The sequence below is a fragment of the Cyberlindnera jadinii genome (genome assembly GCF_001661405.1).
Source record: "Cyberlindnera jadinii NRRL Y-1542 unplaced genomic scaffold CYBJAscaffold_10, whole genome shotgun sequence".
In the NCBI taxonomy this organism is placed as follows: domain Eukaryota; kingdom Fungi; phylum Ascomycota; class Saccharomycetes; order Phaffomycetales; family Wickerhamomycetaceae; genus Williopsis; species Williopsis jadinii.
Genome location: NW_017963661.1, coordinates 73277 through 98239, shown reverse-complemented (window position 1 = coordinate 98239; position 24963 = coordinate 73277). Strand labels below are relative to the sequence as shown.

The window sequence follows — 24963 nt, the reverse complement described above, 5'->3', positions numbered from 1 at the left end:
GTACAAAGTTTGGACATTTTGAGAGAAATCTGTCTTGCTTTTACCCTGTTTCCGCAAGGCGCTTCCAAGGCGACGTTTCTTTTTTGCTGGGATTAAATGTTCGCAGCGGTCAATTTACGGTGTAGTTTCTTTAGTGACGCTATGCATGCTTTATACTTCTGTCCACATGCATGTGCATGGTGCTGTGCTTTGGTACATCTCATTGCATGCTTTCCTCCCGATGATGGTGGAACAAATTTGAGACATGAGCTGCCTTGCGCCATACCTGCTCCAGCGGCCCAACCTTAATAAAGTTTTATACTCTCCAGTACTGAGTGGCCGCGTGCATCGCCGAGGGAGTCATTGTACTGTTGCGATTGTCCGTGAGAACGAGCATTGCTTTGAGATCCAGAACAATGTGTTTGGTGACTCAGAGCATGTGACCAGGAGTTGGGCCCCATGAGAAAGAGGGTGACTGGGGAAACAAGCAGCACGTTATCTGACATTTGTGGTGATGAGAAGATGTAGCCATTGGTGACGAAAAGCTCCTGATTCGAGCGTTCACTGCACATGTTTTGTATATGACGTATGTATGTGCTGTGTGGTTTCGAAGTTAAAAATCACAAGTTACAAGGTGCCACCTGGCGTGAATAGGCACAGAAGGGACTATGTGTGTGTGTGTGTGTTCCTCGATTGGACACTACACGGATCTTCTGGATGCTGATAGGACAGTGATGTTTACTGTTGTGCCCTTCTAAGTCATCACACAACCATGTAGACGTCGAAACGTGGAACCTCATTTGAAGTTATGTACTCTCGCTAAGAATGGAGATTTACGAATGCTGATCTATACACGGAGCGCAGCAAATATCAACAGGTGGGAACTTGCAAAGCCGTTTACGACGCTTTGTACACTGTGAGAGGCTACGAATCGTTTCTTCTCTGGTGCTTCTATATGATGGTCTTCATTAGGCTTTATTGATGAACCTATTCAACTGTGTCGACATTTGAAGTGTGCTGTTTCTCAACGGTTGTATTCACAAAGGTGAGATGGGCTTGTAGCAGAAAATGCCTTACAGTACTCTAGGACTTGTGTCACGCACTCAGATGTAATAAGCCCAGATGTGTTACTGCTGTCGTGGAGTGTTTTCAAGGTACAACAATATCGGCTACTCCATTGAAGCTGGGCAGTGGGAAATTGAATATGAAGCACCGCCAAAATAATATGTGGTGTTAGCAACAGTGTCCCAACGATGACTGCGAGTGTACAGCGTAATTGCAACATCCCACCCCTGCCTCTCTTGGGTACGAAATATCCACAGAGGATTCAACTCTTGGTGATCAAATACAAGATATGGGGCCTTTTCCAAGCTCTCCAAGACCTGGTGTGTTGATGGCATGTAATCGTCGGTAGATTTCTACCTTCAATTCCAAGGCTATTGCATTCAGTCATCTCTCTCTCTCGCTTGCCCTCCCTCGTTATTTGCAAACCATGACATATCGCCATCTGTATACACACTCACCGACAATGATTTATTATGGTCACAGTTTATAACGGAAAGTTGAATCAACAAGACATTCACATCTGATTACAACCATTATTAGGCTGATACCCTAGATAGGGGAACAACTTCGGCTGGAAAAGCATGCTAGAGTGGAACTTTCTCAATGCCCATATTGATCACTTTGTAAGCTGTCCCACAGTTCAGCTGGATGGTCTCAATGTCAAATCATAAAATGCTTGGAGCATCAAGCATGAAGTCCACAAGCTTTACAATCCACCCATCTGTCTTGTGCTAAACTAACTGACTCCTCATTTGATATGGGGATAGCGGATCAAGAACTATCATGTCTTTACAATTTACATGGAAAGGGGACTCAGCTCATGAATAATCCCCAGTTCATCTAGCCTAAACCGGTGCTTTCGGACTCTGAAAGATGGACAGACCTCAATCCAATCGAGCGGGTCTAGAGGATGAACATCAGCAGTTCAATTTAAACCCAGGGTCCAACAGCAGCTGGTGGTAGTTTAATGGTGAACTCTTAAAGTTAGAAGTGATTGAATTCGATTTCTGTAAGATACAGTATACATCGCTGTTCTTGGCCTATTATGGCTTTTCTGGGCGTTCACTGCCTCCTTATAGTGAAACCACCGACTGGGTCGGTAGGTACTAAGGCTTTCCAGCTTAGTCAGGCTGGCCAGAAGACAAGGTAGACAATAATTAGTTACATCTCTATGCTTAAATACGGTGGCTTAGGATTTTCAGTAATACGTGCATATGCATATAATACGATTTATGCATATGGTATACATAGCAGCACCACGACATGCATTGTTGGCTTGACAACGTGAATATATCTCCCATCAACAGCAAAGAACCCATATTATTAGTTGATGCACAGCCACTAGGAATTGAAATCTAAGGGTATCTTCGAGACCTCATTAAGACAAATGTATACACTTAAACCATATTAAGCATTCTCACCAAGATATTAACAGGAAAATTTGCCTTTGTGTATAGTAGAATTCCTTCCTTCTGGGGCAATTGTCGTCTTCAGCTATGATGTTAAGCCCATTATCCTGTTCCCTCTCTTTTTTGCTTACAACCACAGATGGTTGGGCCCGAAATAGATACCAGGAGCGTCATCATGTAGATGTTTTTTTCCGGAAGTGGTACTAATCCAGTAGCTTTTTATTTCCCAGTTTTACGAACATATCATTGCGGACACTAATGTGCACCATTGGGCAGTGTGTAGTGCCAGATCAGTTGATACTGGGCCATATGCAAGAGAAATTTGATGGAATCAAGTTTAGCTAGCTACCTCTACCTATACAGTTGTGTGATAGAGTATGTCGAAGTTACTCATTATAACCAGGCCCTGAAATGGTACTTCTAGGCCAATGCTATTCAGGTCTATACTTAGCCAGCCGAGCTCTCTGTCCCAACATGTACATGAATTTAGTTAACAAGTATGCGAATTACGTTCGTAATGGTTTAAAAGTACTAGTAGTGCCCACCAATGCCGTCAGTGAGTATGTACTACGTGGCATGCTCTGACAGACAGTTCCTGTGAGAACATCCCATCTCCACTGCTCAGCCCTAGGCTCCTCAAAAGCTGAAATGCGATAGTACTTGCTGTTTCATCTGTACTGCGAGAACCAAGTGCATGTGCCGGCTCACCTAATGACAACCGATTAACCACCGCCAATATAATCTTTTTTTAGTAGCCTCGGTACATCCAATGCACCAGGTATTCAAAGTAAGTGATAGGTAGCTTTACGTATTAGGCTGTGATGGACATGAGGTGTGTGTTTCTTAATCCCTATCCAATATGACCGTAGGCGGAGCTCACAGTTTGATTGCGAGGCTTACGAAACTATACGGAGAGAACCATGTGTGGACAGGCAACACATTGGGCTCGATGCATATTCGCTCACATTGTAGATGTACGCGTCTGAATTGGAGCTAGCTCAGGCGTCCGTCACTTGTGGTTCGTAAGAATAATACGGTGTAACCGGTGCCTCTAGTTGCTAGTGGTTACAAGCACTGGTCTCCATTCGATGAACTGCGCCCATATATGTGTGCAAATGTGTATTGTTTGCCGTTCAGTGCCATGCCGGTAGAATGGTTTCGATTCGACGCAACAAGCAACAGCATTGACTAACTGAAGTAATCAAGGCTATATTCGAATGGTGATATTGTTTTGCATGGGAACACATACTACTGGACGAAGTAAATATTCCATCGGGGCACCTTGTATGCTTTAAGAGTGCACAAGCTGCCACTCCACAGGAAGCTCATAGCATAATTAGAAATGCGTGTGTGTATGACACGATCACTACTGCCTATGTAGACTTTATAATGAGGACTTGAACTCGCTGATGACCAACTAATCAGCTTCACACAGCGAGCTGCAACAGTGCAGCTCGCTCAATGCCCATCGTAATAGCTTAAAATGCGCCTCAGTGGACCTCTCGTTTCAGGTTATTCGGCAAGGGCGCTGGTGCTTGCACTTCTATGACTTATGGCTTGGAAGGCTGAGCAACATCAAAGAAACGCACCACGCGAACGGCTGTGAAGCGTAAGGTGTCCACTTGCTTCTAGGTACAATAAATGATGGCGATGATGTTTCGATCGTTCAGTTTCCAATTAGTATTCCTGACTCATGGAGGAAACAGACTTCGTATACAACGTTTTTAAATTGAATCCCCGAGCTGGATGAACAGATGGTGTAGGTGTGTTCCTGTATTCACCATATGATCACGACAATTATACAGTCCATCAAGTGGATAGAACCACACACCATTACGAGGTCGGACTTATCAGTTAGTATAACTAGCACCTGGAGCAACGATAATATTTTGGTCACTGGTATGGTTATATGATTAACTTTGATATGCCTGAAGTATGGACCGTTCTCAAGGTATAACGTCTACGTCATACATGATGATACGTATATGTAAAATACTGTGAGCTCTGGGACCTCAACAACATCTTTTCAACGAATGTGTTAGACCTTTCCAGAATAGCTGGAAGTATTTGACAACACGGTTTGCGCTTAAGTGGTGAGCTCTTCGTCATTAGACCCTGTGATTCAAGATGTAGACTTGAATGTATGGGACAACTGTCGCACTGTCTCGCATGCTTCAACTTGATGGTTTTGCTGAAACGCTTTCCGAATGTGTCCACATGGTTGCTCCAAATTCATGAACGATTCATCCGTAGTGCGTTTTGCCCTCCTCTTTTCACTCGTCGCTCAGGTTATAGCGTGACAACAATCATAGTGATCGTAGGTCATGACTGTTTGACGAGTCTACGTCCATCAGCAGCTTATGCAAACCGAGGTTCTCGCGGACTACCTTGAGACACCTTCGCTGGCTTTGATGTCAACTGATTCTTCGACGCAACACAGTTGGCGTTACTGTCATTCCACACACTGCAACTTACAAGATGAAGTTGTGCTCTACTGAGAAAAGTGCCGTGTATAATTACTGTTGCATGATCGAGCGCTTTTCTAAGGAACCATAGCAGTGAATGGTTCAAGTATGCCGCAACCATTTCAACTCCTAGGAGTCCTCCTTCTGTGTGGCATAGAGCTAGATTTGAATGTTGCGATGGACATGGCTTATGGATAGATGCTGACATTATTGGAACACGCATGCATTGCTCTCCACGTGCTTCTACTGACGCTGGTGTCAGCTCGCACTTTTGGACTGAGACCATTGTATGCAGAGCTGATTGGACATGTTCATTAACCTTTGCTCATTTGTATTCTCTAGAAGAACACGGCATCGATACAGGAAGATATCATCCCTAATCAGATCTTATAGCTCACTCTTGCACGGTTTGCTGTATCTCAAATTAGGCTACTGGTGGCCTCAGGGGGCAACAAACTGACATGATCATCGGTGGAGGCCTAATGAATTGTCCTCCTTCCCACGCTCTTCCGCAGCTAATGGGGAAAATCATATATATATATGTATATATATTTAAGGCAATGGCCAAGGATGCGACGATCATGTACCAATTATGCATGTTAATACATGGGCATCCTGTGTGAAAAGCAGACTATATAGCCGAGAGTAAATGAGTCGTTCATGGAAATGTGCCATTCTGTGCCTCTTAGAAAGTCCAGAAGACAGCAAAAAGGTAGTGCTTTCTTTAGAGGAGAACGCACTCCTTGTGAGTGTGTGTCTTACTGAGAAGCGACAAGACACTTGATCAGGATGTTGGGCGCACCGTTGAGGTCGCAGTGGACAAACAGCCTTTGCACAAGGCACAGAGGAACGTGCGGTCGGCCAGAGACACTGTGTCTTTTATTGTCCCGCAGCCGGTGCATGTCCTGCTCGTGTCCTCTTCAGTCAGTCTCGAGAGGCTTGTCTACGTGACTTGACATTTGAAGGCCAAACGCTGGTGGTTTAGGGAGAAACAGAGTGAACTTGGAGGACAAAATGCGACAATCTACGAGTGTTGTTTGGATCGATGTTGATGAACACAGCGATGTGTTTCGCTGTTGTAAGCGTGCCCGGACAAGGTGGTAGAGACACACGCTTTCCGGCTGCGTGAACAACGCGTGGTGAGCGGATGGTCTATCACTGGGCTCATGATGAGGACAACGTCTGGTTCCTTCTGGACTAAATGGTGGACAATACGAGCGAGATAAGGAGCTTGTGAAATGTCCGTTGTAGCCTCTCGTCGAGCAGTTGGAAAGATCACGCTGGTGCGTAAACCCCTTTACTTCAGATACATAGTGGTTCTCACACGCAGTCTCGTCACGGAAGGCGCCTGCTGCTCGGCCTCAGTTATCCTTCCAACGTTTTACTTTATCAGCTCAGATTCTGTATGGAGACAGCTGAGGTGCTATGGCCCACGGGCTGAGTGATAAGATGTGTGTGCCTGTATTGCAAGGCATAAGCTGGTTGGTGGTGGTGGTGTTGACTACAATTGGAACTGTAGTGCGTCGTAGCTTGTTAGTAGAGCCTTGCGAAGCAGAATGGACCCCTGATGGTCCAATCCGACATCACTCTGAACCCCATGTACTTACCAGTTACAATAAGCTTTTAATGGGACGACGTATAATCTCTGCCATCAGCCGTAAGGGGCGTATAGCTCGAGATGCAACAGCCACTGGTTGCAGCTCTAAAGCGTAAATTCAATTGGTATTGACGGCTTCCTTACCTACACGTTGACTCCATTTCCACTCAACGTAACTGTTCTGGGAGGTTACTCGCCTATGTCTGTGCTTGACATGCTGATCCTTGAATCTTCGGTACGCTCGCTATCAGCTTGACCTGTGTGGCCCCTGGTGTACGCTCAAGGGACTTTATAAATGTACAGCGTAAGATTTCGTATATACGGTCGCATGGATATACGATGTAGACATTATAGTGATACTAATCTGATTCCCGTTGAGTATGCGAAGGATTTACCTTGTCAGGGTATGTTTCTATGCCACCATTACACATTTAACGGTTGCTGGGGTAACGAAAGAACCCGAATTGAGCAGAGAGCAAGAAACGAACCCTTTGGGATGTACCACCCAGCCAATTGATCCAAGAGTCGGTATACACGATGATATAGGTCGACTCCACAGTGTGACTAGTTGGACTCTCTTGATTTTGCCTTGTTGTTGAGATATGCGCAGCTTCGTGTGTGGTTTCTGTTTTGACGAGTTTTACCAATATTGGCTATAACTCTGTAAGCGTTGAAGATTACAGGCTCATACCTCGTGGCTCTCTTGCTCAGAGTGTTAGCCACAGGCTGGTGCTATCTCGGGAATTCGGAGATTGAGGTGTTATTCGCATCACCATCGTCCTGGTAAGCTACGACTGCACCCAACATCGACTCTCTGCGACAGTCATTTCGGCACTGAAATCACGCTTCTAACTACACCGCAGCCACATACAACCCCGTGGGAAGCAATCGTCACTACTCACAAGCCATCCAGCACCCTCCAACCATCCACCACATCGCAATCCGTGGAGTGGGCCCAGGCTTGGAAGCACTGCCTGCAGTAGTGTCCCCATCGCAGAATTGGAGGACCCTTCCAAGGCCTTCATCATCTAGCACAGCACAACACAGCACATGCGAGCTCCTCGCAACATTCAACGTTCAACGTTCAACCTCCATACTCCATCCTCCATCCTCCATCCATCAACCCTCAACCTTCTCGCCATGCTCTCATCAAGCAACCACACACACCATCGAGCCAACGCCCCTAGCCTGTACCACCCGATCCTGCCCTCCATCTCTGCCTAGCGTCGTGGCCGGGGTCCCGCACCGCAAACACATTCCTAACTGGGAAGTGCATTCCGCAGTCTACACCCAACTCCATCTCCCTCTCTCCACAGCAAAGCTAATCTCACAGGGCTTTAGCACCTGCTGAACCTGCCCAGTTCGCTCTGTCTACACGCACACACGCACAGAAACGTCAATTGATCCGACTCCATCATTGGTTGTTTTTATCTTATCGCCTGTTTGGTCAAAAGTGCGCCGAGTTAGATCAATTCCTCCTCCCCAGTGCTCATCGGCGCAGGCGGGCGGGCTCTCTCTCCCCAGGCAGAAGCTGATAAGGGCTCCTCCGCCGAGAGAACGCCTCGGGCGGAGGAGAGTTGAAAAGGGCATCGAAGTAGCCAAAACGTTTCCTGAACTTATACCACGATCTTGTCTCACGCAAGGAATAGGGAACCTTTACTAGCGAAGAGCCTCCATAGCAACGATGTCTGACCTGTTTGTCGAAATCACTTGTCCAAACGGACAATCTTACAAACAGCCAACTGGGCTGTTCATCAACAACGAATTCGTGGCTGCAACCTCTGGAGAGTTTGTCGAGTCCATCAACCCTGCCACGGGGAAGCCGATCTGTAAGGTCCACGCTGCCGGTGTCGAAGACATCGACAAGGCCGTGAAGGCAGCGAAGGCTGCCTTCCCAGCGTGGAAGCAGATGGACGGGTGTGAGCGCCGTGACCTGCTGTTGAAGCTGGCGGCGCTGGTGGAAAGAGACCGGGACATATTGGGCGCACTGGAGGCCAACGACTCCGGCAAGCCAAAGGATTCGAACGCGGTGTACGACGTGGATGAGGTTGTTGCGCTGTTGAAGTACGTTGCTGGCTGGGCTGACAAGCTCGAAGGCTCTGTCATCCCAGCTGGCCCAAACAAGTTTGCGTACACCATCCGTGAGCCAATTGGTGTTGTCGGCTGTATCATCCCGTTCAACTACCCACTAGCCATGTTTGGGTGGAAACTGACTGCTCTGGCTGCTGGTAACTGTGCCATCTTCAAATCAGCAGAACAGACACCGCTGTCTGTGCTGTACTTTGCCCAATTGTTCAAGGAGGCCGGCTTCCCACCTGGTGTTGCACAAGTGGTTTCCGGGTTTGGGAGAGTGGCCGGTGATGCCCTCGTTAAGCACCCAGATGTCCAGAAGATTGCGTTCACTGGCTCCACTGCCACTGGTCGTGTTATCCAGAAGGTTGCGGCTGACTACTTGAAGCCTGTCACCTTGGAATGTGGTGGAAAGACCGCGTTGCTCGTGTTTGACGATGCTGATCTGGAACAGGCTGTCAAATGGACTGCTTTTGGTATCTTCTACAACATGGGCCAGATCTGCACTGGTTCATCCCGTGCCTATGTCCATGAGTCAATCTACGAGAAGTTCTTGCAAGAGTTGAAGGCCCATGTCATTGCCGAATACCCACAAGGATTGCCATTCGAGGACGGCGTGGTGGTTGGTCCTCAGGTCTCTAAGGCTCAGTATGACAAGATCCTCAACTACATCCAATCTGGTAAGGATCAAGGTGCCCGTGTCGTTCTTGGTGGTAAAGTCCCTGATAGAAAGGATCTACAAGATGGTTACTTTATTGAACCAACCATCTTTGCCGATGTGAAGCAGGACTTCAAGATCGTGGAGGAGGAGATCTTTGGCCCAGTGATCTCGATTGCCAAGTTCAACACTGATGAGGAGGCTGTTTCGCTTGCCAATGACAGTATCTATGCTCTTGGTGCTGCTCTCTTTACCAAGGACATCACAAGAGCGCACCTCGTTGCTCAACAGTTAGAGTCTGGTATGGTTTGGATCAACTCCAATAACGACTCTGACGTTAGAATCCCATTCGGTGGTAACAAGATGAGTGGTAACGAAACAAGAGAGTTGGGTAAATTCGGTATCGAGGCATTCACAGTGGCTAAGGCTATCCACGTTAACCTGGGTAACAAGTTGTAAAAGGTACCGTCTTTGATATGCAATCTACACTGCTAATGTTATCAACATGTATTTGTAGAGCCTTTTAAAGGTTCAAATCTCCGCTAAACCCCAAATCCTCTGAGTTCCACTGTCCAGTCGGTAGATCCCCAGAGAAGAGGTCAGCCATCATCATTGGGTCCGGTTGTAGAGGATCAACACCGACAGAGGGCATCCTCGATCTATCCAAGGACTGGCCGTTGGTCGTAGCACCGGTGGTCCCGTTAGAATTTGCACTAATAGTAGTATTGTTGTTCGAATTGGCCGTGGCTTCACTGTTTTGGGCATTCTTGTTCGAGCCCGGGCCCTGTTGTCTGTGAGGTTTCTGCTGTTTCTGCTGCTTTTGATACTTTCGTTGTTGTGCTTGTTCAGGCAGTTGTTGAGATGGTGGCTGTTGAGATGGTGGTTGCGATGATGGCTGTGATGACGGTTGTGACGACTGCTGTTGTGGATGTTGCGATGTTACGTTCTGAGACTCCGACTGTGACATCTTCGTCTGGTTCTCTAACATCATCAACTGCATCTGGTAGTCTTGAAGCGCAGCCATATTCTCACCACCAATGATACCTGAATCAACCACAGGGTTCAGTTGACCTTGGGGAAGCATACCATTCTGTCCAGTCCCATTATTGATAGGCATTTGTTGTGGTCGCAGGAGTGGGGACTGTGATGGTGGATGCTGTGGTTGTGACTGTTGCATCATCATCATCTGCTGAGCCTGCTGCTGGAACTGCCCACCCTGTTGTTGCTGCTGGCCAACAATACGTCCATTTTGTAATGCTTGTAACCTCTGCTGTTGCATCAACATCTGCTGCTGTGGTGTCAAGTTACCAAAGTTCTGCAATTGATTGTTCAGCTGACTCTTCTGCATCTGTACTCTCTGCTGGAGTTCCTGAGCCTGGGCCTGTTGTATCTTGGTGAACTGCCATGGCTGTTGGATGTTCTGCGCACCACCTGTACGCTGCTGGCTGAACTGGTTCTGAACAATCGTTTGGCCGGCTCCCATGGACCCAGATCTCATCTGCTGGTTATTCATATCTTGACCAGGCACTTGTATGTGTTTTGTAGGCTGTCTTGGGGCTGTCTGCTGTTGCTGCATTCCAACAGAGGCTCTGTTGATCGGCTGCTGCTGTTGCTGTTGCTGCTGTTGTTGTTGTTGTTGCTGTTGTTGTTGATTATTACGACTATTATTCCCGTTGTTTGGGACATTGGCATGTAAAGTGTTCATGTTTGCCATAGGTGTAGCCACAGCAGATTGTGGTAAAGGTGACTGTAACGATTGAACAGGTTGTCCACCGGTTATAGAAACACGGTTCGCCATCGGAGACATCGCAGATGTTGACATTGGAGACTGGGCTGAACCCATCATAACCGCGCCAGGTTGGCCAGCCTGTTGGGGCATACCATATGGTCCTGAAACTATACCATTAGGCATCATTGAGTACTGATATTGTCCTTGTATCTGACCTTGCTGAGGGTGCTGTTGGACTTGCTGAGCCTGCTGAGCCTGCTGGGCCTGTCGAGGTAGTTGTTGTAGCTGAGGTTGTTGAAGTTGGGGCTGCATCTGTTGTGGTAGTTGCAGCTGAGGTTGCATTGGCTGCTGTTGAGGTTGGTGAAGTTGTTGCATTGGCTGTGGTTGTTGTGGTTGTTGTGGTTGTTGTGGTAATGGTTGTTGTGGCACTTGTTGCTGTGGCATTTGTTGTTGTGGCACTTGTTGTTGCTGCGGTTGCTGTGGTACTTGTTGCTGTGGCACTTGTTGTTGTTGTTGCTGTTGCAATTGAACCTGATGTTGTAACTGCTGGTTCTGAACGCCAATCTGCTGAGGTTGCACCTGCTGTTGTACTTGTTGCTGAACCTGTTGCTGAATCGATGCAGTGTCTCTGACATGGCTATGGAGTGCCCAAAGGGACTGCCACCATTCCAAGAGGAACGTGTCTGGCGAAGTCATCAGCATCTTAACGTCGGGCAAGTCACCCAGTTCCAAGTTGGGCTCCTTCTGTGTGCCCGAAGAAACGTCCTTGGACGCGGATAATGGGATATCAGCTTCATCAAGCAGGATCTTTGCAGTGTCATAGAGCTTATTCTCAATCAAGTAGTTGTAAAGATGGGCATACAATAGCTGCCTTGAATTCTTAGCCAGTGCGTCCGACACAACTGGCTTGTTCTCATCCGTACGCAGAGGTGTGCCTGTCTCTCCGGCACGTGAAGATGGGGCCCTACTCACCTTGTTGTTGCTCATTATGTCCTGCTGCTCTCTTGCTTTCGAGATAACGGCCTTGTTCCTCTCGCTGAAACTCGAATCCTGCGCTAGCCGGGAAGCAAGATCAAGTCCAAAGAAAAGTCAGACAGCTACACCGACAATGGATGGTACCAATCCCTGCCTATGCTTGAACGCCGGTAATGGAAGATGAGTATGTGATAACTCCAAAGGAGGACGAATGCCTGGGAAAAACACACACAGTAAAGCCCACACAAACAAGGCTATAACGTAGAAGGAACAATCACACTCCAGGAGCTCGATGGGAAATTGCCGAAGAAAAAGCAAATCTGAGCAGTCTAATACGCTGAATAGGCAAAAAACACCCACTATTTCCCCAAAATACAGAGCAATTGCAACACCGGCGTAGTCCTCTTTCCTCCGTTCAAAGTGCAGCTTTAGCACTGGTTGGCAGGGTTCCGTAGTTTGTTTGAGAAATTACGCTGGGGGTGGCCAGTTCGCTGTGTTGTGTGTGAGCATGTCATCTCCTTTTTGCCTAATCGGGGAGTTCCGGTGAGAACATGGCCACTGGAGAGCGGCCGGAATGCGCTGTGAGACTGGGGGACTGGGGACTAGGGACCATTCACCGGAATTCGCGTTTTTGAAACGATGGGCTGGTATTGCGTTGGCACTTCTAAATTGGGAAGTCAACACCGGCACAAGAACACACACCGTTTCGCGCACGCCCGTTGTTGGAGGAGGAGCGCGGGCCACGCAATGGCTGTGTTTCTTTTTGTTTGTGTGTGTTTGGCGAGCGATTGGACATTTTTAGTGCGATTTGGCAGAGGTGTGCCGTTGAACGTCTGAGGAGCAACGTCTGAGGAGGAACATCTGCCTAGAACGTCTGAAGAGAAACATCCGGACAGACTCGTCTAAGGAGAAGCTGAAGGTTAGTTTTGCAGTCGCACGATGTCTGATAGATCCTATACCAAAGAACAGGAGGTTATCGTCGAGAAGATCTTGAAGCATGGAGCCACGGAGTACTACAAGATCTTGGATGTTGAGCAGAGCGCATCTGAAGGGGAGATCAAGAAGGCATATAGAAAGATATCGTTGAAGGTACATCCGGACAAGAATGCCCATCCCAAAGCGGACGAGAGCTTCAAGAGGGTAAATAAAGCGTTTGAGGTGTTGGGAGACGCCCAGAAGAGAACGATATACGACCAGACTGGTGGCGAGGCCCCGAGTGGGTTTGGAGGAGCAGGAGCAGGAGGAGCAGGACGCTCGCCGTTTGGAGGGCAAGGAGGTGTGCCACAGGAGTTCTTTACACAGGGGTTCCCACAGGGATTCCAGCAGTTTGGCTTTGGCAATGACGATTTGTTTGATATGCTATTTGGACAAGGTGGTAACCCAGGGTTCTCGTTTGGCGGCCCAGGTGGGTTCAGAATGTACACGATGGGAGGTAATGGATTCCAAGGATTCCAGCAGAGACAGCGTCGACCAAATGGCGGTCAAAACCAACGCCGACAACAAGCAGGAAACCAAAACCAGCAGCCCCTGGGGGTTCTAGACCAGTTGAAACAATACCTCCCACTGATCGTGATGCTTCTAATACCACTAATCTCAAACATCTTCGCAGAACGACCAGAAAAGTACCAAACCTCACCATCTACAAGGTTCTCCCAGGAACGGTTCACTGAACGGTTCTCCGTGCCATATTACATCACCCCGGACCAGGCAACTTCCCTCTCGACGAAGAAACTCAAAGAGTTGGACCGCAGGGTAGAGAACAACTACATCGGTGCACTCAGGGAGGAGTGCCAGAGGGAGAGAAACGTTAAGGATATTAAGATCCAAAACGCTTACGGATGGTTCCTTGCGGACAAGGAAAAGCTCAAGGAAGCTGAGAGCATGAGACTACCGTACTGTGAAAGGCTCGCAGAGCTAGGCCAAAATCTTTTATAATAAATCATTCACATGGTCTCTCTCTCTTGTTTATCTCACGTATCCACAGCTAATCAACATAACCAAGTCTACTGGCCTGTATCGTATCCCTCTCTCATCATGAAGAAACCCAGCTGCTCTCGTAGGTTAGGTTGTCCTGGTTTCCAGTTGCCCTGGTTTCCAGTTGCCCTGGTTTCCAAAGCACCTGTAGTGCCCCTGTACCAAAACGTAAACAAAGAACAGCCGAGATGAGGAGAGGCGGCCAAATTAGCCACAAATGCGCCGGCCTCGGTTCTCACAGCGTGAGGACTAAAAAAAAATGTAAACAAACAAAGCATTCTCTTCACATCAAAACAAAGAACACAGGAATCAAAACGAAGTCAACGGCGGCTACGAAGAGCAGGGAAGACCAGCGAAGATGAGTGGCACAAGTTACTTCATGGACGGGTTGGCTCCATTCAGAAGGTATCTTAGTCAATCCGTGCTGCCGCAGAACAAGGTGATTCGGAATGAAGACGTTGGCGATGATGGTGGTGGTGGTGGTGATGATGTTGCGTACGATGGGGTCTCGGACTGGGGCATTGACTCTAACGACTTCAGATCGATGAGCTCTCCGACTCTGGTCAATGACTATGCGCATGGTCAAGTTGATATTCATGGCGATACGCCTCGGTTGGAAGAGGATGTGAACTTTTGGGGAATGAGCCCTGCGAAGGTTAGACACGTTCAAATACAAGATGTGCGGAGTGGGCCGGTACGACACTGGTCTGCGAGCGAGCTCTGTAAAGAATTGAAGAGACGAAACGAGGACCTGGAGTTACAATTTGAGGATTTCATAGAGGAGTACAGATATCTACTTGTGACGAGTGAACTTTTAGATGAAGCTCTGATGGTTTCCAAGTTTTCAAAGAAGAAGAAGTCAGCAGCCTCTTTCCATTCGCCCAATGGGAAGCAGGTATTCTATACAAAACACGGTGAAGTTGTTCGTTATGACTCCAAGTATTCAATATCGCCACATTTCAATGAACTGACTGTGCTGGACTCTGCAATTCAATTGAACAGATTGAAGAGCCGATCAGCACAGCTCCATTCGCCTCAAGATGTGAAGACAACACTGATCAGATCACTGTCCAGTACACACCTATACCTTCGCTCCAAGTCGATCATAACAGATTTGTGGCATGTATCTACGCTTTCAAAGCTGAAGGCAATAATCCAAGGATTCCAAAAATTCGATACACTCGTTGCTAAATTGATAACAAAGTTTAAGGAATTGAGCATATACACAGACCTAGTACCGCACACAAAACATTCTGACGATATGGATCCAAACATTGTGTTTGCCATGGTGAATAGTGTCTTAACACTCTCACTCCAACGCTGTACCACTTCTTCAAAAGAGCTACTCGCTTCTGTTAATGGATTGGAGTTACAAAACTACTGTGATATTTATAACGTTCAAACTACAGATTTGGTCTCAGTATTTGACCCAGAGACGCCTTCTTTCACAATCGACTTTATTGTTAACAAGTTGTACAAATTGAGATCTCTGAGACGCTTTTTCATCTGTTCTCTATTGGCGTTTGACTTTGGGTCGGAACGTGGAGAAGCGTTGATAAACGTTGAGTTTATGAGACAGCTAACTTCGCTTTTCAAAATTGATTCCAATGTAAAGTTGACAATTTCATCCAGGTGGGGTGTACTTTTAAAGACATTAGATGATCAAAATAGCTTAATTGTCATGTTAACTTCATCGATGAAGGATTTCATCCAACAACATGACATCTCACTAAGCTCTTTACCCATGGATTTGCGTGGTCTTGACAGTTCCACAAAACTCGATCCAACGCTCGAATTATCCAAACATATTAAAGATTTACAACTGAAACTGTTAGCGGTGGATAGAAATGCAGCTTCAGAAGTTCAATTGGAAAGTTACAGAAAGTTACAAATAACTATAGATTCAATTGTACAGCAGTACCACAAGGACTTGAACAAATTGGAAAACTCATCGAATCGCAGACCCTTCCACTTGACTAAACAACGGGTTACTTCCACGACGAGAAAGAGATTCTCGCTGCCTCTACAACACGTACAATCGTCACCATCACAACAGGGAAATCCATCCAAGAGTGCATCGTCAAGTCCAAAGCATTATAAGAGGATGAGTTCAGGGCTAGGGCTATCATTACTAACAGTTACTGAAAGCACCGAATCGTCTTCATTTTACCAAGACGACTATGTTAAGAACTTTTTATCGACAAATGATAGTGTTGTGATTTCTTCCAACACTGATGATACGACTTTTGAAACCATGGATGATCAGATGCTGAAGGAACAACTCGAGAAGAACTTTTCCATGATGACATCGACAAATTCAGTATCAGTTGAGGAGAATGGTGAAGAGCTTCATGTAAAGGACAGCGAGATGAGTAAGAACGATGTGAAAGTCGACTCCGAAGTGGCACACTCGTTGTTTGAAGAGATGAAAACAGCACTTTCAAAAAGAGAGGACCAGGAATTCTAAAGACATACATAACACGAGATCTATACATAACACAAGATCTATACAAAACTACATGCTGGACGTGTGAAATACATATTTAATATCTTTTTCTGGCAGGGTGGACCCTCTAGATGATTTGCAAGTTCGACAACTTCTCCCCCTTGACGCTTTCCAGTCCTTCCCCTGCATAAGATGTCAAGCTGGAAACTTCAACCAAGTCACCATCTTCCAATGTTGCACCCTGGTCTTTGACCCACTTGGTCCCCAGTTTCAAATAATTTGCAACGGATGTCTCTGGTGTATCGTTCTTTGCACCAGAGGCATTCTTCAACGGAGAAAACTCATCTGATCTCTCCACTTCCAAGCATCCAAACTTATCCAGTGGGATATCCTTAAACACGTCAAAGATGAACTGCTCCAACTTGATACCGTTGGGCTCTGTTGGCTTGTAAAAGACCCCTTCTTCGTTCAAGCATGGGATTTTCTTATAGGCAATGTGAAATGGCAAGAACTCCTGGTTGTCAATCCATGTTGTAATTCTCTTGTTGAGCAGCTCAACGGAGTAGTAGTGATTGACGATGTTGGCAGCTCTGAAGCTCAACAACCCAGAATTGTCCTTCTGTTCACTCAACTCTTTTGAAATCTCAGAGTATTCAATCACTGCTGGCCTTTGCAGAGCTTCATCCAGCACAATGAGGCCAACGGACTCGGAGGCATCTCTCTTTCTAACCACCTTAGTAGCGAGCTCAAACTTGTTCTCGATGGAGAACCCAATAAAGACCGGGTCTGCAACCCTCACCAGCACGTTATCAACGCAGTACATGTGGATGTGCTCTATGCCTCGTGCTGCAAAGTCCTCCAGTAGTCCATTGGTGTAGATGGCCTTGTACAGTCCACCATTCCCGTCTGGAGACTCCGCAATGGCGTCCTTGGACTCCAGCAGAATCTGCTTGCCAGCCTTGTCGAAGCATGGCAGTGTGCCTTGGTTGAAGAACACAATTTGATCCTTTGAGAGACCAAAGTAGCCATTCTCCTTGAAGAAGTTTTCAGTGTTGTCTCTCGTTGGTTTAGAGGTCATCACATACCACTGAACACGAGCATCTGTCGTGCCAAACTTCTCATTGGCCAGCTGCTGAACCTTGACGAGCTTCTCGGCCTGTATTTGGAACAAGGACTTGTTCGAAGGCAGGCCAATGTTGTAGCAGCCCTTCGGCATTGACGAGCCCAGTCGGGTTCCCTGTCCACCAGCCATAAGTATAACACCCACTTTACCCTGTGAGATGGCCTCCAGCCCGAGATGGCCCCACTGAGCCTTCACGTCCGCATCGCTGTCGATGAGAGAGAAGGACGACGACGAGGGCAATGGCCTGAACGACCTGCCTTCAGTCGCTGTCTGCGACAGCTTGATGGCCTGCTGGACCACCGGGGAGAGCTGGCTCTCCAATTGAGTCTTCTTCTCTTGTGCTGACATCGCTAATTGGCAGGCGTTGCTTACTGTTCTGGGCTGTTTTACTGTTGATGGTTGTGGTTGCTGGTGTGAGCCGGATCATGTGAAATTTCCGTATTTGGCTGCCTATAATTACGTCCCAGCTGCCTACAATCAACGGCATGGAGAGAAAACGCATATAATCAAAATGGAACGCATATCTAAACGACTGATGTATATAAACTGTGGATATTTCACTCAGCAGAGGTTGTGTTGTAGATCTTTGTAACCACATTCTTCTTGTCGAGTGCCTTTGTCTGTTCGAATGCCTCGACGATGGCTGTTTTGATACTCTGTAAGGCCTCATCGTCAACTTGGTAGTGGAAGGCGATACGTCCGGCCCACACGTTGACGTTGTGCTTCTCAGCAATCTCCATGAGCAAGTCATTGTCGATTGGAGACTTCTTGACGTCGATGAAGACGAAGTTTGTGTCTGGAGGCTCGTTCAGCGCGATGCCGTTAGCAACGAGGTGATCTGCGAGCTCCTTGGCCTTGCGATGAGTCTCCTCCAGCTTGCCCAAGTTCTCATCAATGGCAACCATGGCCATACGTGCCATGGGCCCACTCTGTCTAATGCCACCACCACACTGCTTCTTGTAGTGGTTTGCCTTCTTGATGAACTGCTTGGAGCCAACAAGAACAGAACCAATTGGTGCACCGATGGATTTGGAGAGACAGATGGAGATGGAGTCGAATATCTCACCGTACTGCTTGAAGGTCACGCCACTGGCGACGCTGGCATTCCAGAGACGTGCACCGTCGCAATGTAATGGGATCTTGTTCTCCTTACACCATTGGCTGATTCTGACGAGCTCTTCGTAGGGATGGACAACACCGTGCACGGTGTTCTCCAGCGCAATGAGCTTCGTGGGAGCACTGTGTATATCCTCATCGTCCACGATGAAGTGCTCCTGGATGTCCTCCAAAGTAAGGTAGATGCCATTTGAAGGCTTCACAGGGACAACCATTGCATTCGAAAGCATAGCCAGCCCAGCAGCTTCGTGCACATATATATGAGCCCTATGGTCGCACAGGATGGAGTAGGGAGGCTCCTTCAGGTGAGTGCGGACCCCAATCTGGTTCGCCAGCGTACCAGACACACAGAACAGGCCTCTTTCCTTCCCTGTGAGCTGAGCAATCCTCTCCTGGAGCTCATTGGTATCGTCGTCCTCGTCGTACACAGCATCGCCAACAGAGGCATCCAGCGCTGCCTCCAGCATGGCCCTTGAAGGCGTGGTGAATGTGTCGCTTCTGAACTCGTTCCGCGCAGAGTACTTGCTGCGTGACATGTTGTCTGTGCTGGGCCTAACTGCTGTTATCAGGTCTTCTACAATGAGATTGCGGACGGCAAGATTGGAGCCACACGTATGTATTTATACACAGCTGGAAAAAGCTCCGAGGCATAATGAGAAAGCACCACTTAAGGGTCCCAATTGAAGCATGGAAGAAGCTCAAAGGGAGCTTAAAAACGGTTCAATTGGACTCAGCTGCACATTTCATCTATGATAGCATACATTGGAACCGGTTGATAGCCCTCGGCAACGTGTATACATCAGAAGTAGTGTATATGAATACCGAGCCATCTGCACAGTGGAGGGTATATGTGGAGACCGGGGGGCTTGCTTATGTAAGCAGGTCACTTCCGAGGTGCTGCGTCTGGACCTTCCCTAAATTGATGGTACGGGCAGCACATCGTGCCTGGTGCTCCCGCCGTGGAGAAAAATTGTATAAAAGGCAAGCATAAACAACATCAACATCAACAACAACAACAAAGAAGAAGATACGGCGGCTTCGTTAATAAAGTGGGGACTCACACAGCGGTTGGGCACACGAAGATAGGTCGGCAGTGCAAGATGTATATCCATGTGGTGGTTGTTGGGTGCGCGGTGCTGTGGTTACTGCATAGGCTTCATGGAGTGTTGTCTATGCCCTTGGATAAGCTCATCGGGCTACTGAACATTGATATTCCAAGGGCGCATAAGGTCTCTGTTGATTGTATCACCGATACTGCTGTGCACATCCACTGGGACCTGTTTGCGGATGAGCAGAAAGTGCTGATGTTTTACGTGTACTTGAACGGTGTGGAGGTGGCGACGATGTCTGGCTTTGATTCTCACTGCTGTATCCAGAACTTGAACCCACGCACGAAGTATAAGCTGGACCTCATTGCGGCAAATCAACGGGGTTATAAGTCTAAGAGTCGATCCGTGTATATCATGACCAAGTCTGCGGAGTTACAGCGGAGAGCGGCGGATGTCTTGTTGGAGAACCCTGATAACCTGTTTAAGATGCTGACGGATAAGAGCGCAAAGGATCCGATGGTTCACAAGGTCACGTCCACACCGGCTAGCGAGCAACAGCGGATCGGAAGATCGAGATCGAACACTACGAATTCGCTTGCGAACGAGACGGGCAGTGTGCTGCCATCAGCTGCGAGCGCGCTGCTAATTGATCCAAAGTCTATGGAGGACATTGAAGAGCTCCGGTTCTACTTGGAGTCAGGACAAGAGGAACTACATGAGATTTTGAATCAACAGGCTACGACGTTGCAACAGTTCAAAGACCAGGAGGCTTCATTGATTGAGGAAAGACAAACTCTGCGTGAACGTAAAAGGTTGGAAGATGGTAATAGGCAGGCGATCAAGTCTGAAATAACAATGCTCGATGACGCCAGAAGGCTGGCTGATATCAAAAAGCAGAAACAGGAAAACTTGTTAAAGGAGAAAAGGCAGCACATAGCCAAGATGGAAAAGGAATTGGTTGAGTGGAACAAGAAAATTGAACAGTTTGAAGATGATTGTTTAAAACTTGAAAATTCTGAAAATGTGGTTCACGCAGAATTGGAATCCGACATTGAAACGAAGGAAAGATGTATCAAGGAGCTACAAGGTTCAATTGCGTCGTTAGAAGACACCATCAAATCTTTGATTCAAAGAAAGAAACAGAAAGAAGCGTTGAAGCCACAGTTGGTTAAGGTCTTCAAGACTTTACGTGAACATACTAACAACACAGGTATGGTTGATGCTGAGGGAATTAAGGCATTACAGCTTTTGCAAAACTTGGAACCAGCTTATCATATAAAGGTTCAAGAAGAAATCGACACCGACACAAAGCTTGAAGCGAGATGGAGAGCTGGCCAACAACGTGAAGTGAGTCATTGTCATAAAGTCACTCAAGTGTACGACTCCTTAAAGGCTGAACATAGAAGTCTTAAGAATGGAATCGTACCTGAAGCTAAGTTGAATTCACCTTTAGGAACACCTCCACCACAAGCACCTGCACTGTTACATTCTAACAGTATGTATAGCACTTATTCCGGACCGCAAAGCAGCTCAAGCAATCCACCTTCAACGTTCATCTACTCGACGAACACCAGCAATAGTTCCCCTTCGTTGAAGGTGGCACTGCAAACACAGTCAGTTTGGAACAACAACAGCATTAATTTGGGATTTACAAACAGGCTGACGTTGGATACAGAAACTGGTCAACGCTCAAGCGAGGAAAACTTGGAATCACCAAGCGTTCAACACTACTTACCTGCTAATCTCATTGGTGAAGAATTTGGTGAAGACTTGCCAGATTTTGTATTTGAAGATTCTTTTGAGGCTGAAACTTCTGTTGGTGACGACAGTTATAGAAAGAGTGAAGAGCGCTCTCCGCCTCTTGGAGATGGACCCTTATTACAATCCCAGGCATCTGTCACATCGCCATTCAATCACGATTTTGCAGCCAACTTGAGCACAAGATCAATCTTCCATAACGACTTTGGTATTGCGCCGCGTTATTCCTTGGAGAATACAACCTCTCCTCCGCACTCCTTCCAAAACGAATTTATGTCTCCACATAGCTCACCTGTCAATGCTGGTCCAACAGATCTGTCATCTCTATTATCTGGAGGTAATCCGGATAACATTCATGTACAGCTTTCTCAAGGAAACCAAGAAACCAAAGCTAGTGTCTTTTCACCAAGAAGGCTGTCAAATGTATTTGGTTTCGGTAAGAAAACCACAGACACTGACGAAGCCTCTCAGCAGCAACGCAGTAATGCACAGTCGCAGAGAAGCAAATTCTTTTCTAATGTTTCAACTCTTGATTCCAATTTGAAATCCACAAGAGACTCTGCTGGTTTCTCTGTGGATAAACCTCTTGACCATATTTGGGGATCAAGATCTCCATTTGGAGATAGTTTACACGCTAGAAATGTTTCTGTTAACTCCAATGGTTCATTAGAGAAGGATAATAAGAGTTGGTCAAAGTTTCACAGCCATGCTCAATTCTCAAGCTCTATCGATCAGAATAGTTTTTCCCAGGCTCCATCCTCATCCCACTCTGTTTCCTCTGAACCTGTCAGTGAAGATCACGAACTCGGTCCAGCTGTACATCTAAGCAGTACAAATAAGTCTACAGCTATTACGATGAAGTCTTCGAAGTCATCCTTGGATTCATCTCCGCAGCAGGCAAGTTCCCCGTCTTTCTTCCGCAAGAAGAAAAGTCTCTTCACGTTTGGCCAAAGTGCCAATGCTCTATCTCCTACAAAGCAGAACGTGTCGCTATTCAACGGCACGAATCCAAGAGGCGATACAACTGAAGAGTCTGCAGACGACTTGCATCTGTCTGGTACGTCCTCAACGCTTACCTCAACACCAAAGAAACTGTTTTCCATGAACCGTAAGGGTTCCACTGTTGCAAGAAGACAAAGTACGTCGAGCCATGAACAAGACCATCCAATCGGCGAAGTCGCCTCAATTCAATCCGGATCCACTGGTAATTCCAGATCCATCGTCAGGAAGCTGACCTTCTTTGGAAAGAACGCCTCTGGTAATTCCAATGAACACCCTGGAAAAGACCTCGGTGACAGCACAATAGATGAACAAGCAGAGTTAAAGGAGATGGGTCCAGAGTGAGAGCACGCAGCACTAAAAGAAAACTATAGTCATATATCATCTGCTCCAGAATGGCATATAACAAAAATAAAACATGGCATGCATTAATGTAAACATAGTGATATAGAAGTAAATGTAAGTAAAAACCCTTTATAACGGAAAACGAATGTCTCATGAGTTTGGATCAAAGGCTGCTAAGACTTTGTCCTTGTCCTTTTCGTTGACAAGTGGGTTCTTCGCAACAACATCAACACCTGACCAATCCACTTTGATTGGCTTAATCTTATGAGTATCTGTGTTCTTGAAGATGTTGATGCGGTCGTTCTTCCATTCCTCGGACACGTCTTCGAATCCTTCGGCCCACACCTTGTCGTAGACTGCTCTGATCTTATTCTCTTCAACCTTCTTCGCCTCCTCTTGAGCCATCCATTCCATGTGCTTCAGATCGTCTGACGAAGGCTCGTAGATGTGCCATATCACGTAATGTGGTAATCCAATCACGGAATAACCATAACGTTTGCACATCTTACCAAAAGCCTCCGTCTCAGCGTGCTTTTCGAATGAGAACGCAGGGAAATGGGCACCTGTTCTGAACACTTTGGCCCTTGCGAGGATGGAAACTCCACCAATGCCGTCCAAATCCATCTCCACCTCTGGATCACCGTATGGGTCTCTGAGGTACGCCAAATGAGGTCTCCATGTGGCGTACTCTGCGTAGCCCTCGACTATAACGGCATCCTCACCGAGTGTCTTCGCCAACTGCAAGCCTCCTTCACTTTCCTGCCATGAGTTCAAGTCGTAGGGTTGTTGATTGCCTAACCAGTCAGGCAGAGGTCTCCAAACGTTAGGAACAATGACATCCTTACCGTGGTGCATCAAGTCCTCCAAGATCGTTGGTGGGACAGTCTCAACGTCTGCATCTCTCCAATAGACCCAGGAATGGTATGGCTTGATCGACACGGTCCAAAGCCAATTTCTTGCCCTGGCCATGAGCTTCCGTCTCGGGCCCTGGGCCTCGAATCCATGACGGTCACTGAACCCTTGTCCAATGGCCTGGCCGAAATCCTTCTCGAAGATCTCAATGTTACCGAAGTGCAGCCTCTTATCCGGGCTGTTCTGGATCTCTCTCAGGTGCTTCACCAGCGAGTCCATCGTATCGTCTGACGAGTCTGACACCAGGAAGGACAGATCAATCAGATGGTGTGGATACGTCAAGTTCTTCATGTGGCTGAAGAACATGGGCAAGTGAGCAGAGGCATCTCTCAGGGGAACACAGAACAGGATCCGCTCCTCCCTCTGCCAGCCATCAGCACTCCCCTGGAAATCACCCAGGTCGTAGAACTCCACTCCAGGCACCGACGCCAGCTGAGGTGTGTACAGATGCTCAAATGCCAAGTTCAGCACCAGGTTGTACAGCACAAACAACGCAACAACAACACCAAGCACTGACACTGGCACCTTGTTTTTCGAGGGGTCAGTAAACCTCTGAAGAAGCAGTTGTTGATAACCCATAGCTTTCCACGCCTTCGTCCAGTGGGTCGTTTCCGTGGTTTCCTCTCGCTCTATAAGATCACAGCAGAACAGAACACGTCAGAGCTCTGTTGATCGGACAATTCAATGCTGAGAGGGCCAAGTGTTGTGAAAAGCACGTCGAATAAGACAATCAAAGGCCAGCTGCTGTGCTTTTTGGTGAAGCCTGTGCTGATAGTGTTGATGTTTTTGTTTGATTTGATGGAATTTTACTGGCTGTCTTTTGGTGCAATTTTGGTGCAATTTTGGCCGTGGGAAAAATTTTGGCCGTTGTCAGGGCAACGGAATACGAGTGGTTTCGGCTGTCCCAAAGGGGAAATGCTCCGAATCCGGAATGATTTCCTCTTTGGGACGGCCTGTGTTTACCTCTCTTGTCTGCGTTGCCAAGGCAACATAGGTTACCAGGGCAATGACAACACACTTATACACATCAACTGCTCTCAGCACCACCGGTGGGCTCAACGTCTTCGCCTCAACTACAATTGACATAAGGGAACCTTTATCAGTATCGATTCATTGCCTAAAAAAAGAAAAAAAACTGGGAAAAACCATCGCAGTTGTATGCAATGCTTGCCATGTATACCATCAACAAGTAGTGGCTCAGTGGAGCAACCTCGTCAAGATGGCACTGGCTGATTGGACATTCCATAGCCAGCAAGACCTGTCCTGCCTGGTGTACAACAGACACGCCTGTCAC

The 24963-nt window shown here is 47.2% G+C and overlaps 8 protein-coding genes across 8 annotated transcripts; 4 read left to right on the top strand and 4 right to left on the bottom strand.

Moving 5' to 3' along the window:
• The first annotated feature begins 7792 nt into the window (after positions 1 to 7792).
• Positions 7793 to 9737, top strand: CYBJADRAFT_168439 (aldehyde dehydrogenase). The gene has a single exon (XM_020215372.1). It carries the CDS (start codon positions 8200 to 8202, stop codon positions 9700 to 9702), a length of 1503 nt encoding a protein of 500 aa, XP_020069545.1. The 5' UTR covers positions 7793 to 8199; the 3' UTR covers positions 9703 to 9737.
• Positions 9738 to 9742: 5 nt separating this feature from the next.
• Positions 9743 to 12394, bottom strand: MSS11 (Mss11p). Its single transcript, XM_020215371.1, has one exon. It carries the CDS (start codon positions 11957 to 11959, stop codon positions 9767 to 9769), a length of 2193 nt encoding a protein of 730 aa, XP_020069544.1. The 5' UTR covers positions 11960 to 12394; the 3' UTR covers positions 9743 to 9766.
• A 558-nt stretch (positions 12395 to 12952) lies between these two features.
• On the top strand, positions 12953 to 13198 carry HLJ1 (type I HSP40 co-chaperone HLJ1; the record flags this gene model as incomplete). The annotated part of the gene is made up of 1 exon (XM_020212154.1): positions 12953 to 13198. A coding segment is annotated over one exon (246 nt), but the record flags the coding sequence as incomplete, so codon positions are not given.
• A 986-nt stretch (positions 13199 to 14184) lies between these two features.
• Positions 14185 to 16388, top strand: INP2 (Inp2p; the record flags this gene model as incomplete). The annotated part of the gene is made up of 1 exon (XM_020217177.1): positions 14185 to 16388. The coding sequence occupies exon 1, from the start codon at positions 14280 to 14282 to the stop codon at positions 16386 to 16388; it is 2109 nt and encodes a 702-aa protein (XP_020069542.1). The 5' UTR covers positions 14185 to 14279.
• Positions 16389 to 16434: 46 nt separating this feature from the next.
• QRI1 (UDP-N-acetylglucosamine diphosphorylase) lies at positions 16435 to 17884 on the bottom strand. Its single transcript, XM_020215370.1, has one exon. It carries the CDS (start codon positions 17836 to 17838, stop codon positions 16495 to 16497), a length of 1344 nt encoding a protein of 447 aa, XP_020069541.1. The 5' UTR covers positions 17839 to 17884; the 3' UTR covers positions 16435 to 16494.
• A 92-nt stretch (positions 17885 to 17976) lies between these two features.
• On the bottom strand, positions 17977 to 19393 carry CYBJADRAFT_168436 (threonine aldolase family protein). Its single transcript, XM_020215369.1, has one exon. It carries the CDS (start codon positions 19140 to 19142, stop codon positions 18048 to 18050), a length of 1095 nt encoding a protein of 364 aa, XP_020069540.1. The 5' UTR covers positions 19143 to 19393; the 3' UTR covers positions 17977 to 18047.
• A 313-nt stretch (positions 19394 to 19706) lies between these two features.
• On the top strand, positions 19707 to 22757 carry GTA1 (Gta1p; the record flags this gene model as incomplete). The annotated part of the gene is made up of 1 exon (XM_020213753.1): positions 19707 to 22757. The coding sequence occupies one exon, from the start codon at positions 19707 to 19709 to the stop codon at positions 22755 to 22757; it is 3051 nt and encodes a 1016-aa protein (XP_020069539.1).
• A 40-nt stretch (positions 22758 to 22797) lies between these two features.
• On the bottom strand, positions 22798 to 24461 carry ANP1 (Anp1p). The gene has a single exon (XM_020215368.1). The coding sequence runs from the start codon at positions 24246 to 24248 to the stop codon at positions 22908 to 22910; it is 1341 nt and encodes a 446-aa protein (XP_020069538.1). The 5' UTR covers positions 24249 to 24461; the 3' UTR covers positions 22798 to 22907.
• Positions 24462 to 24963: the final 502 nt, after the last annotated feature.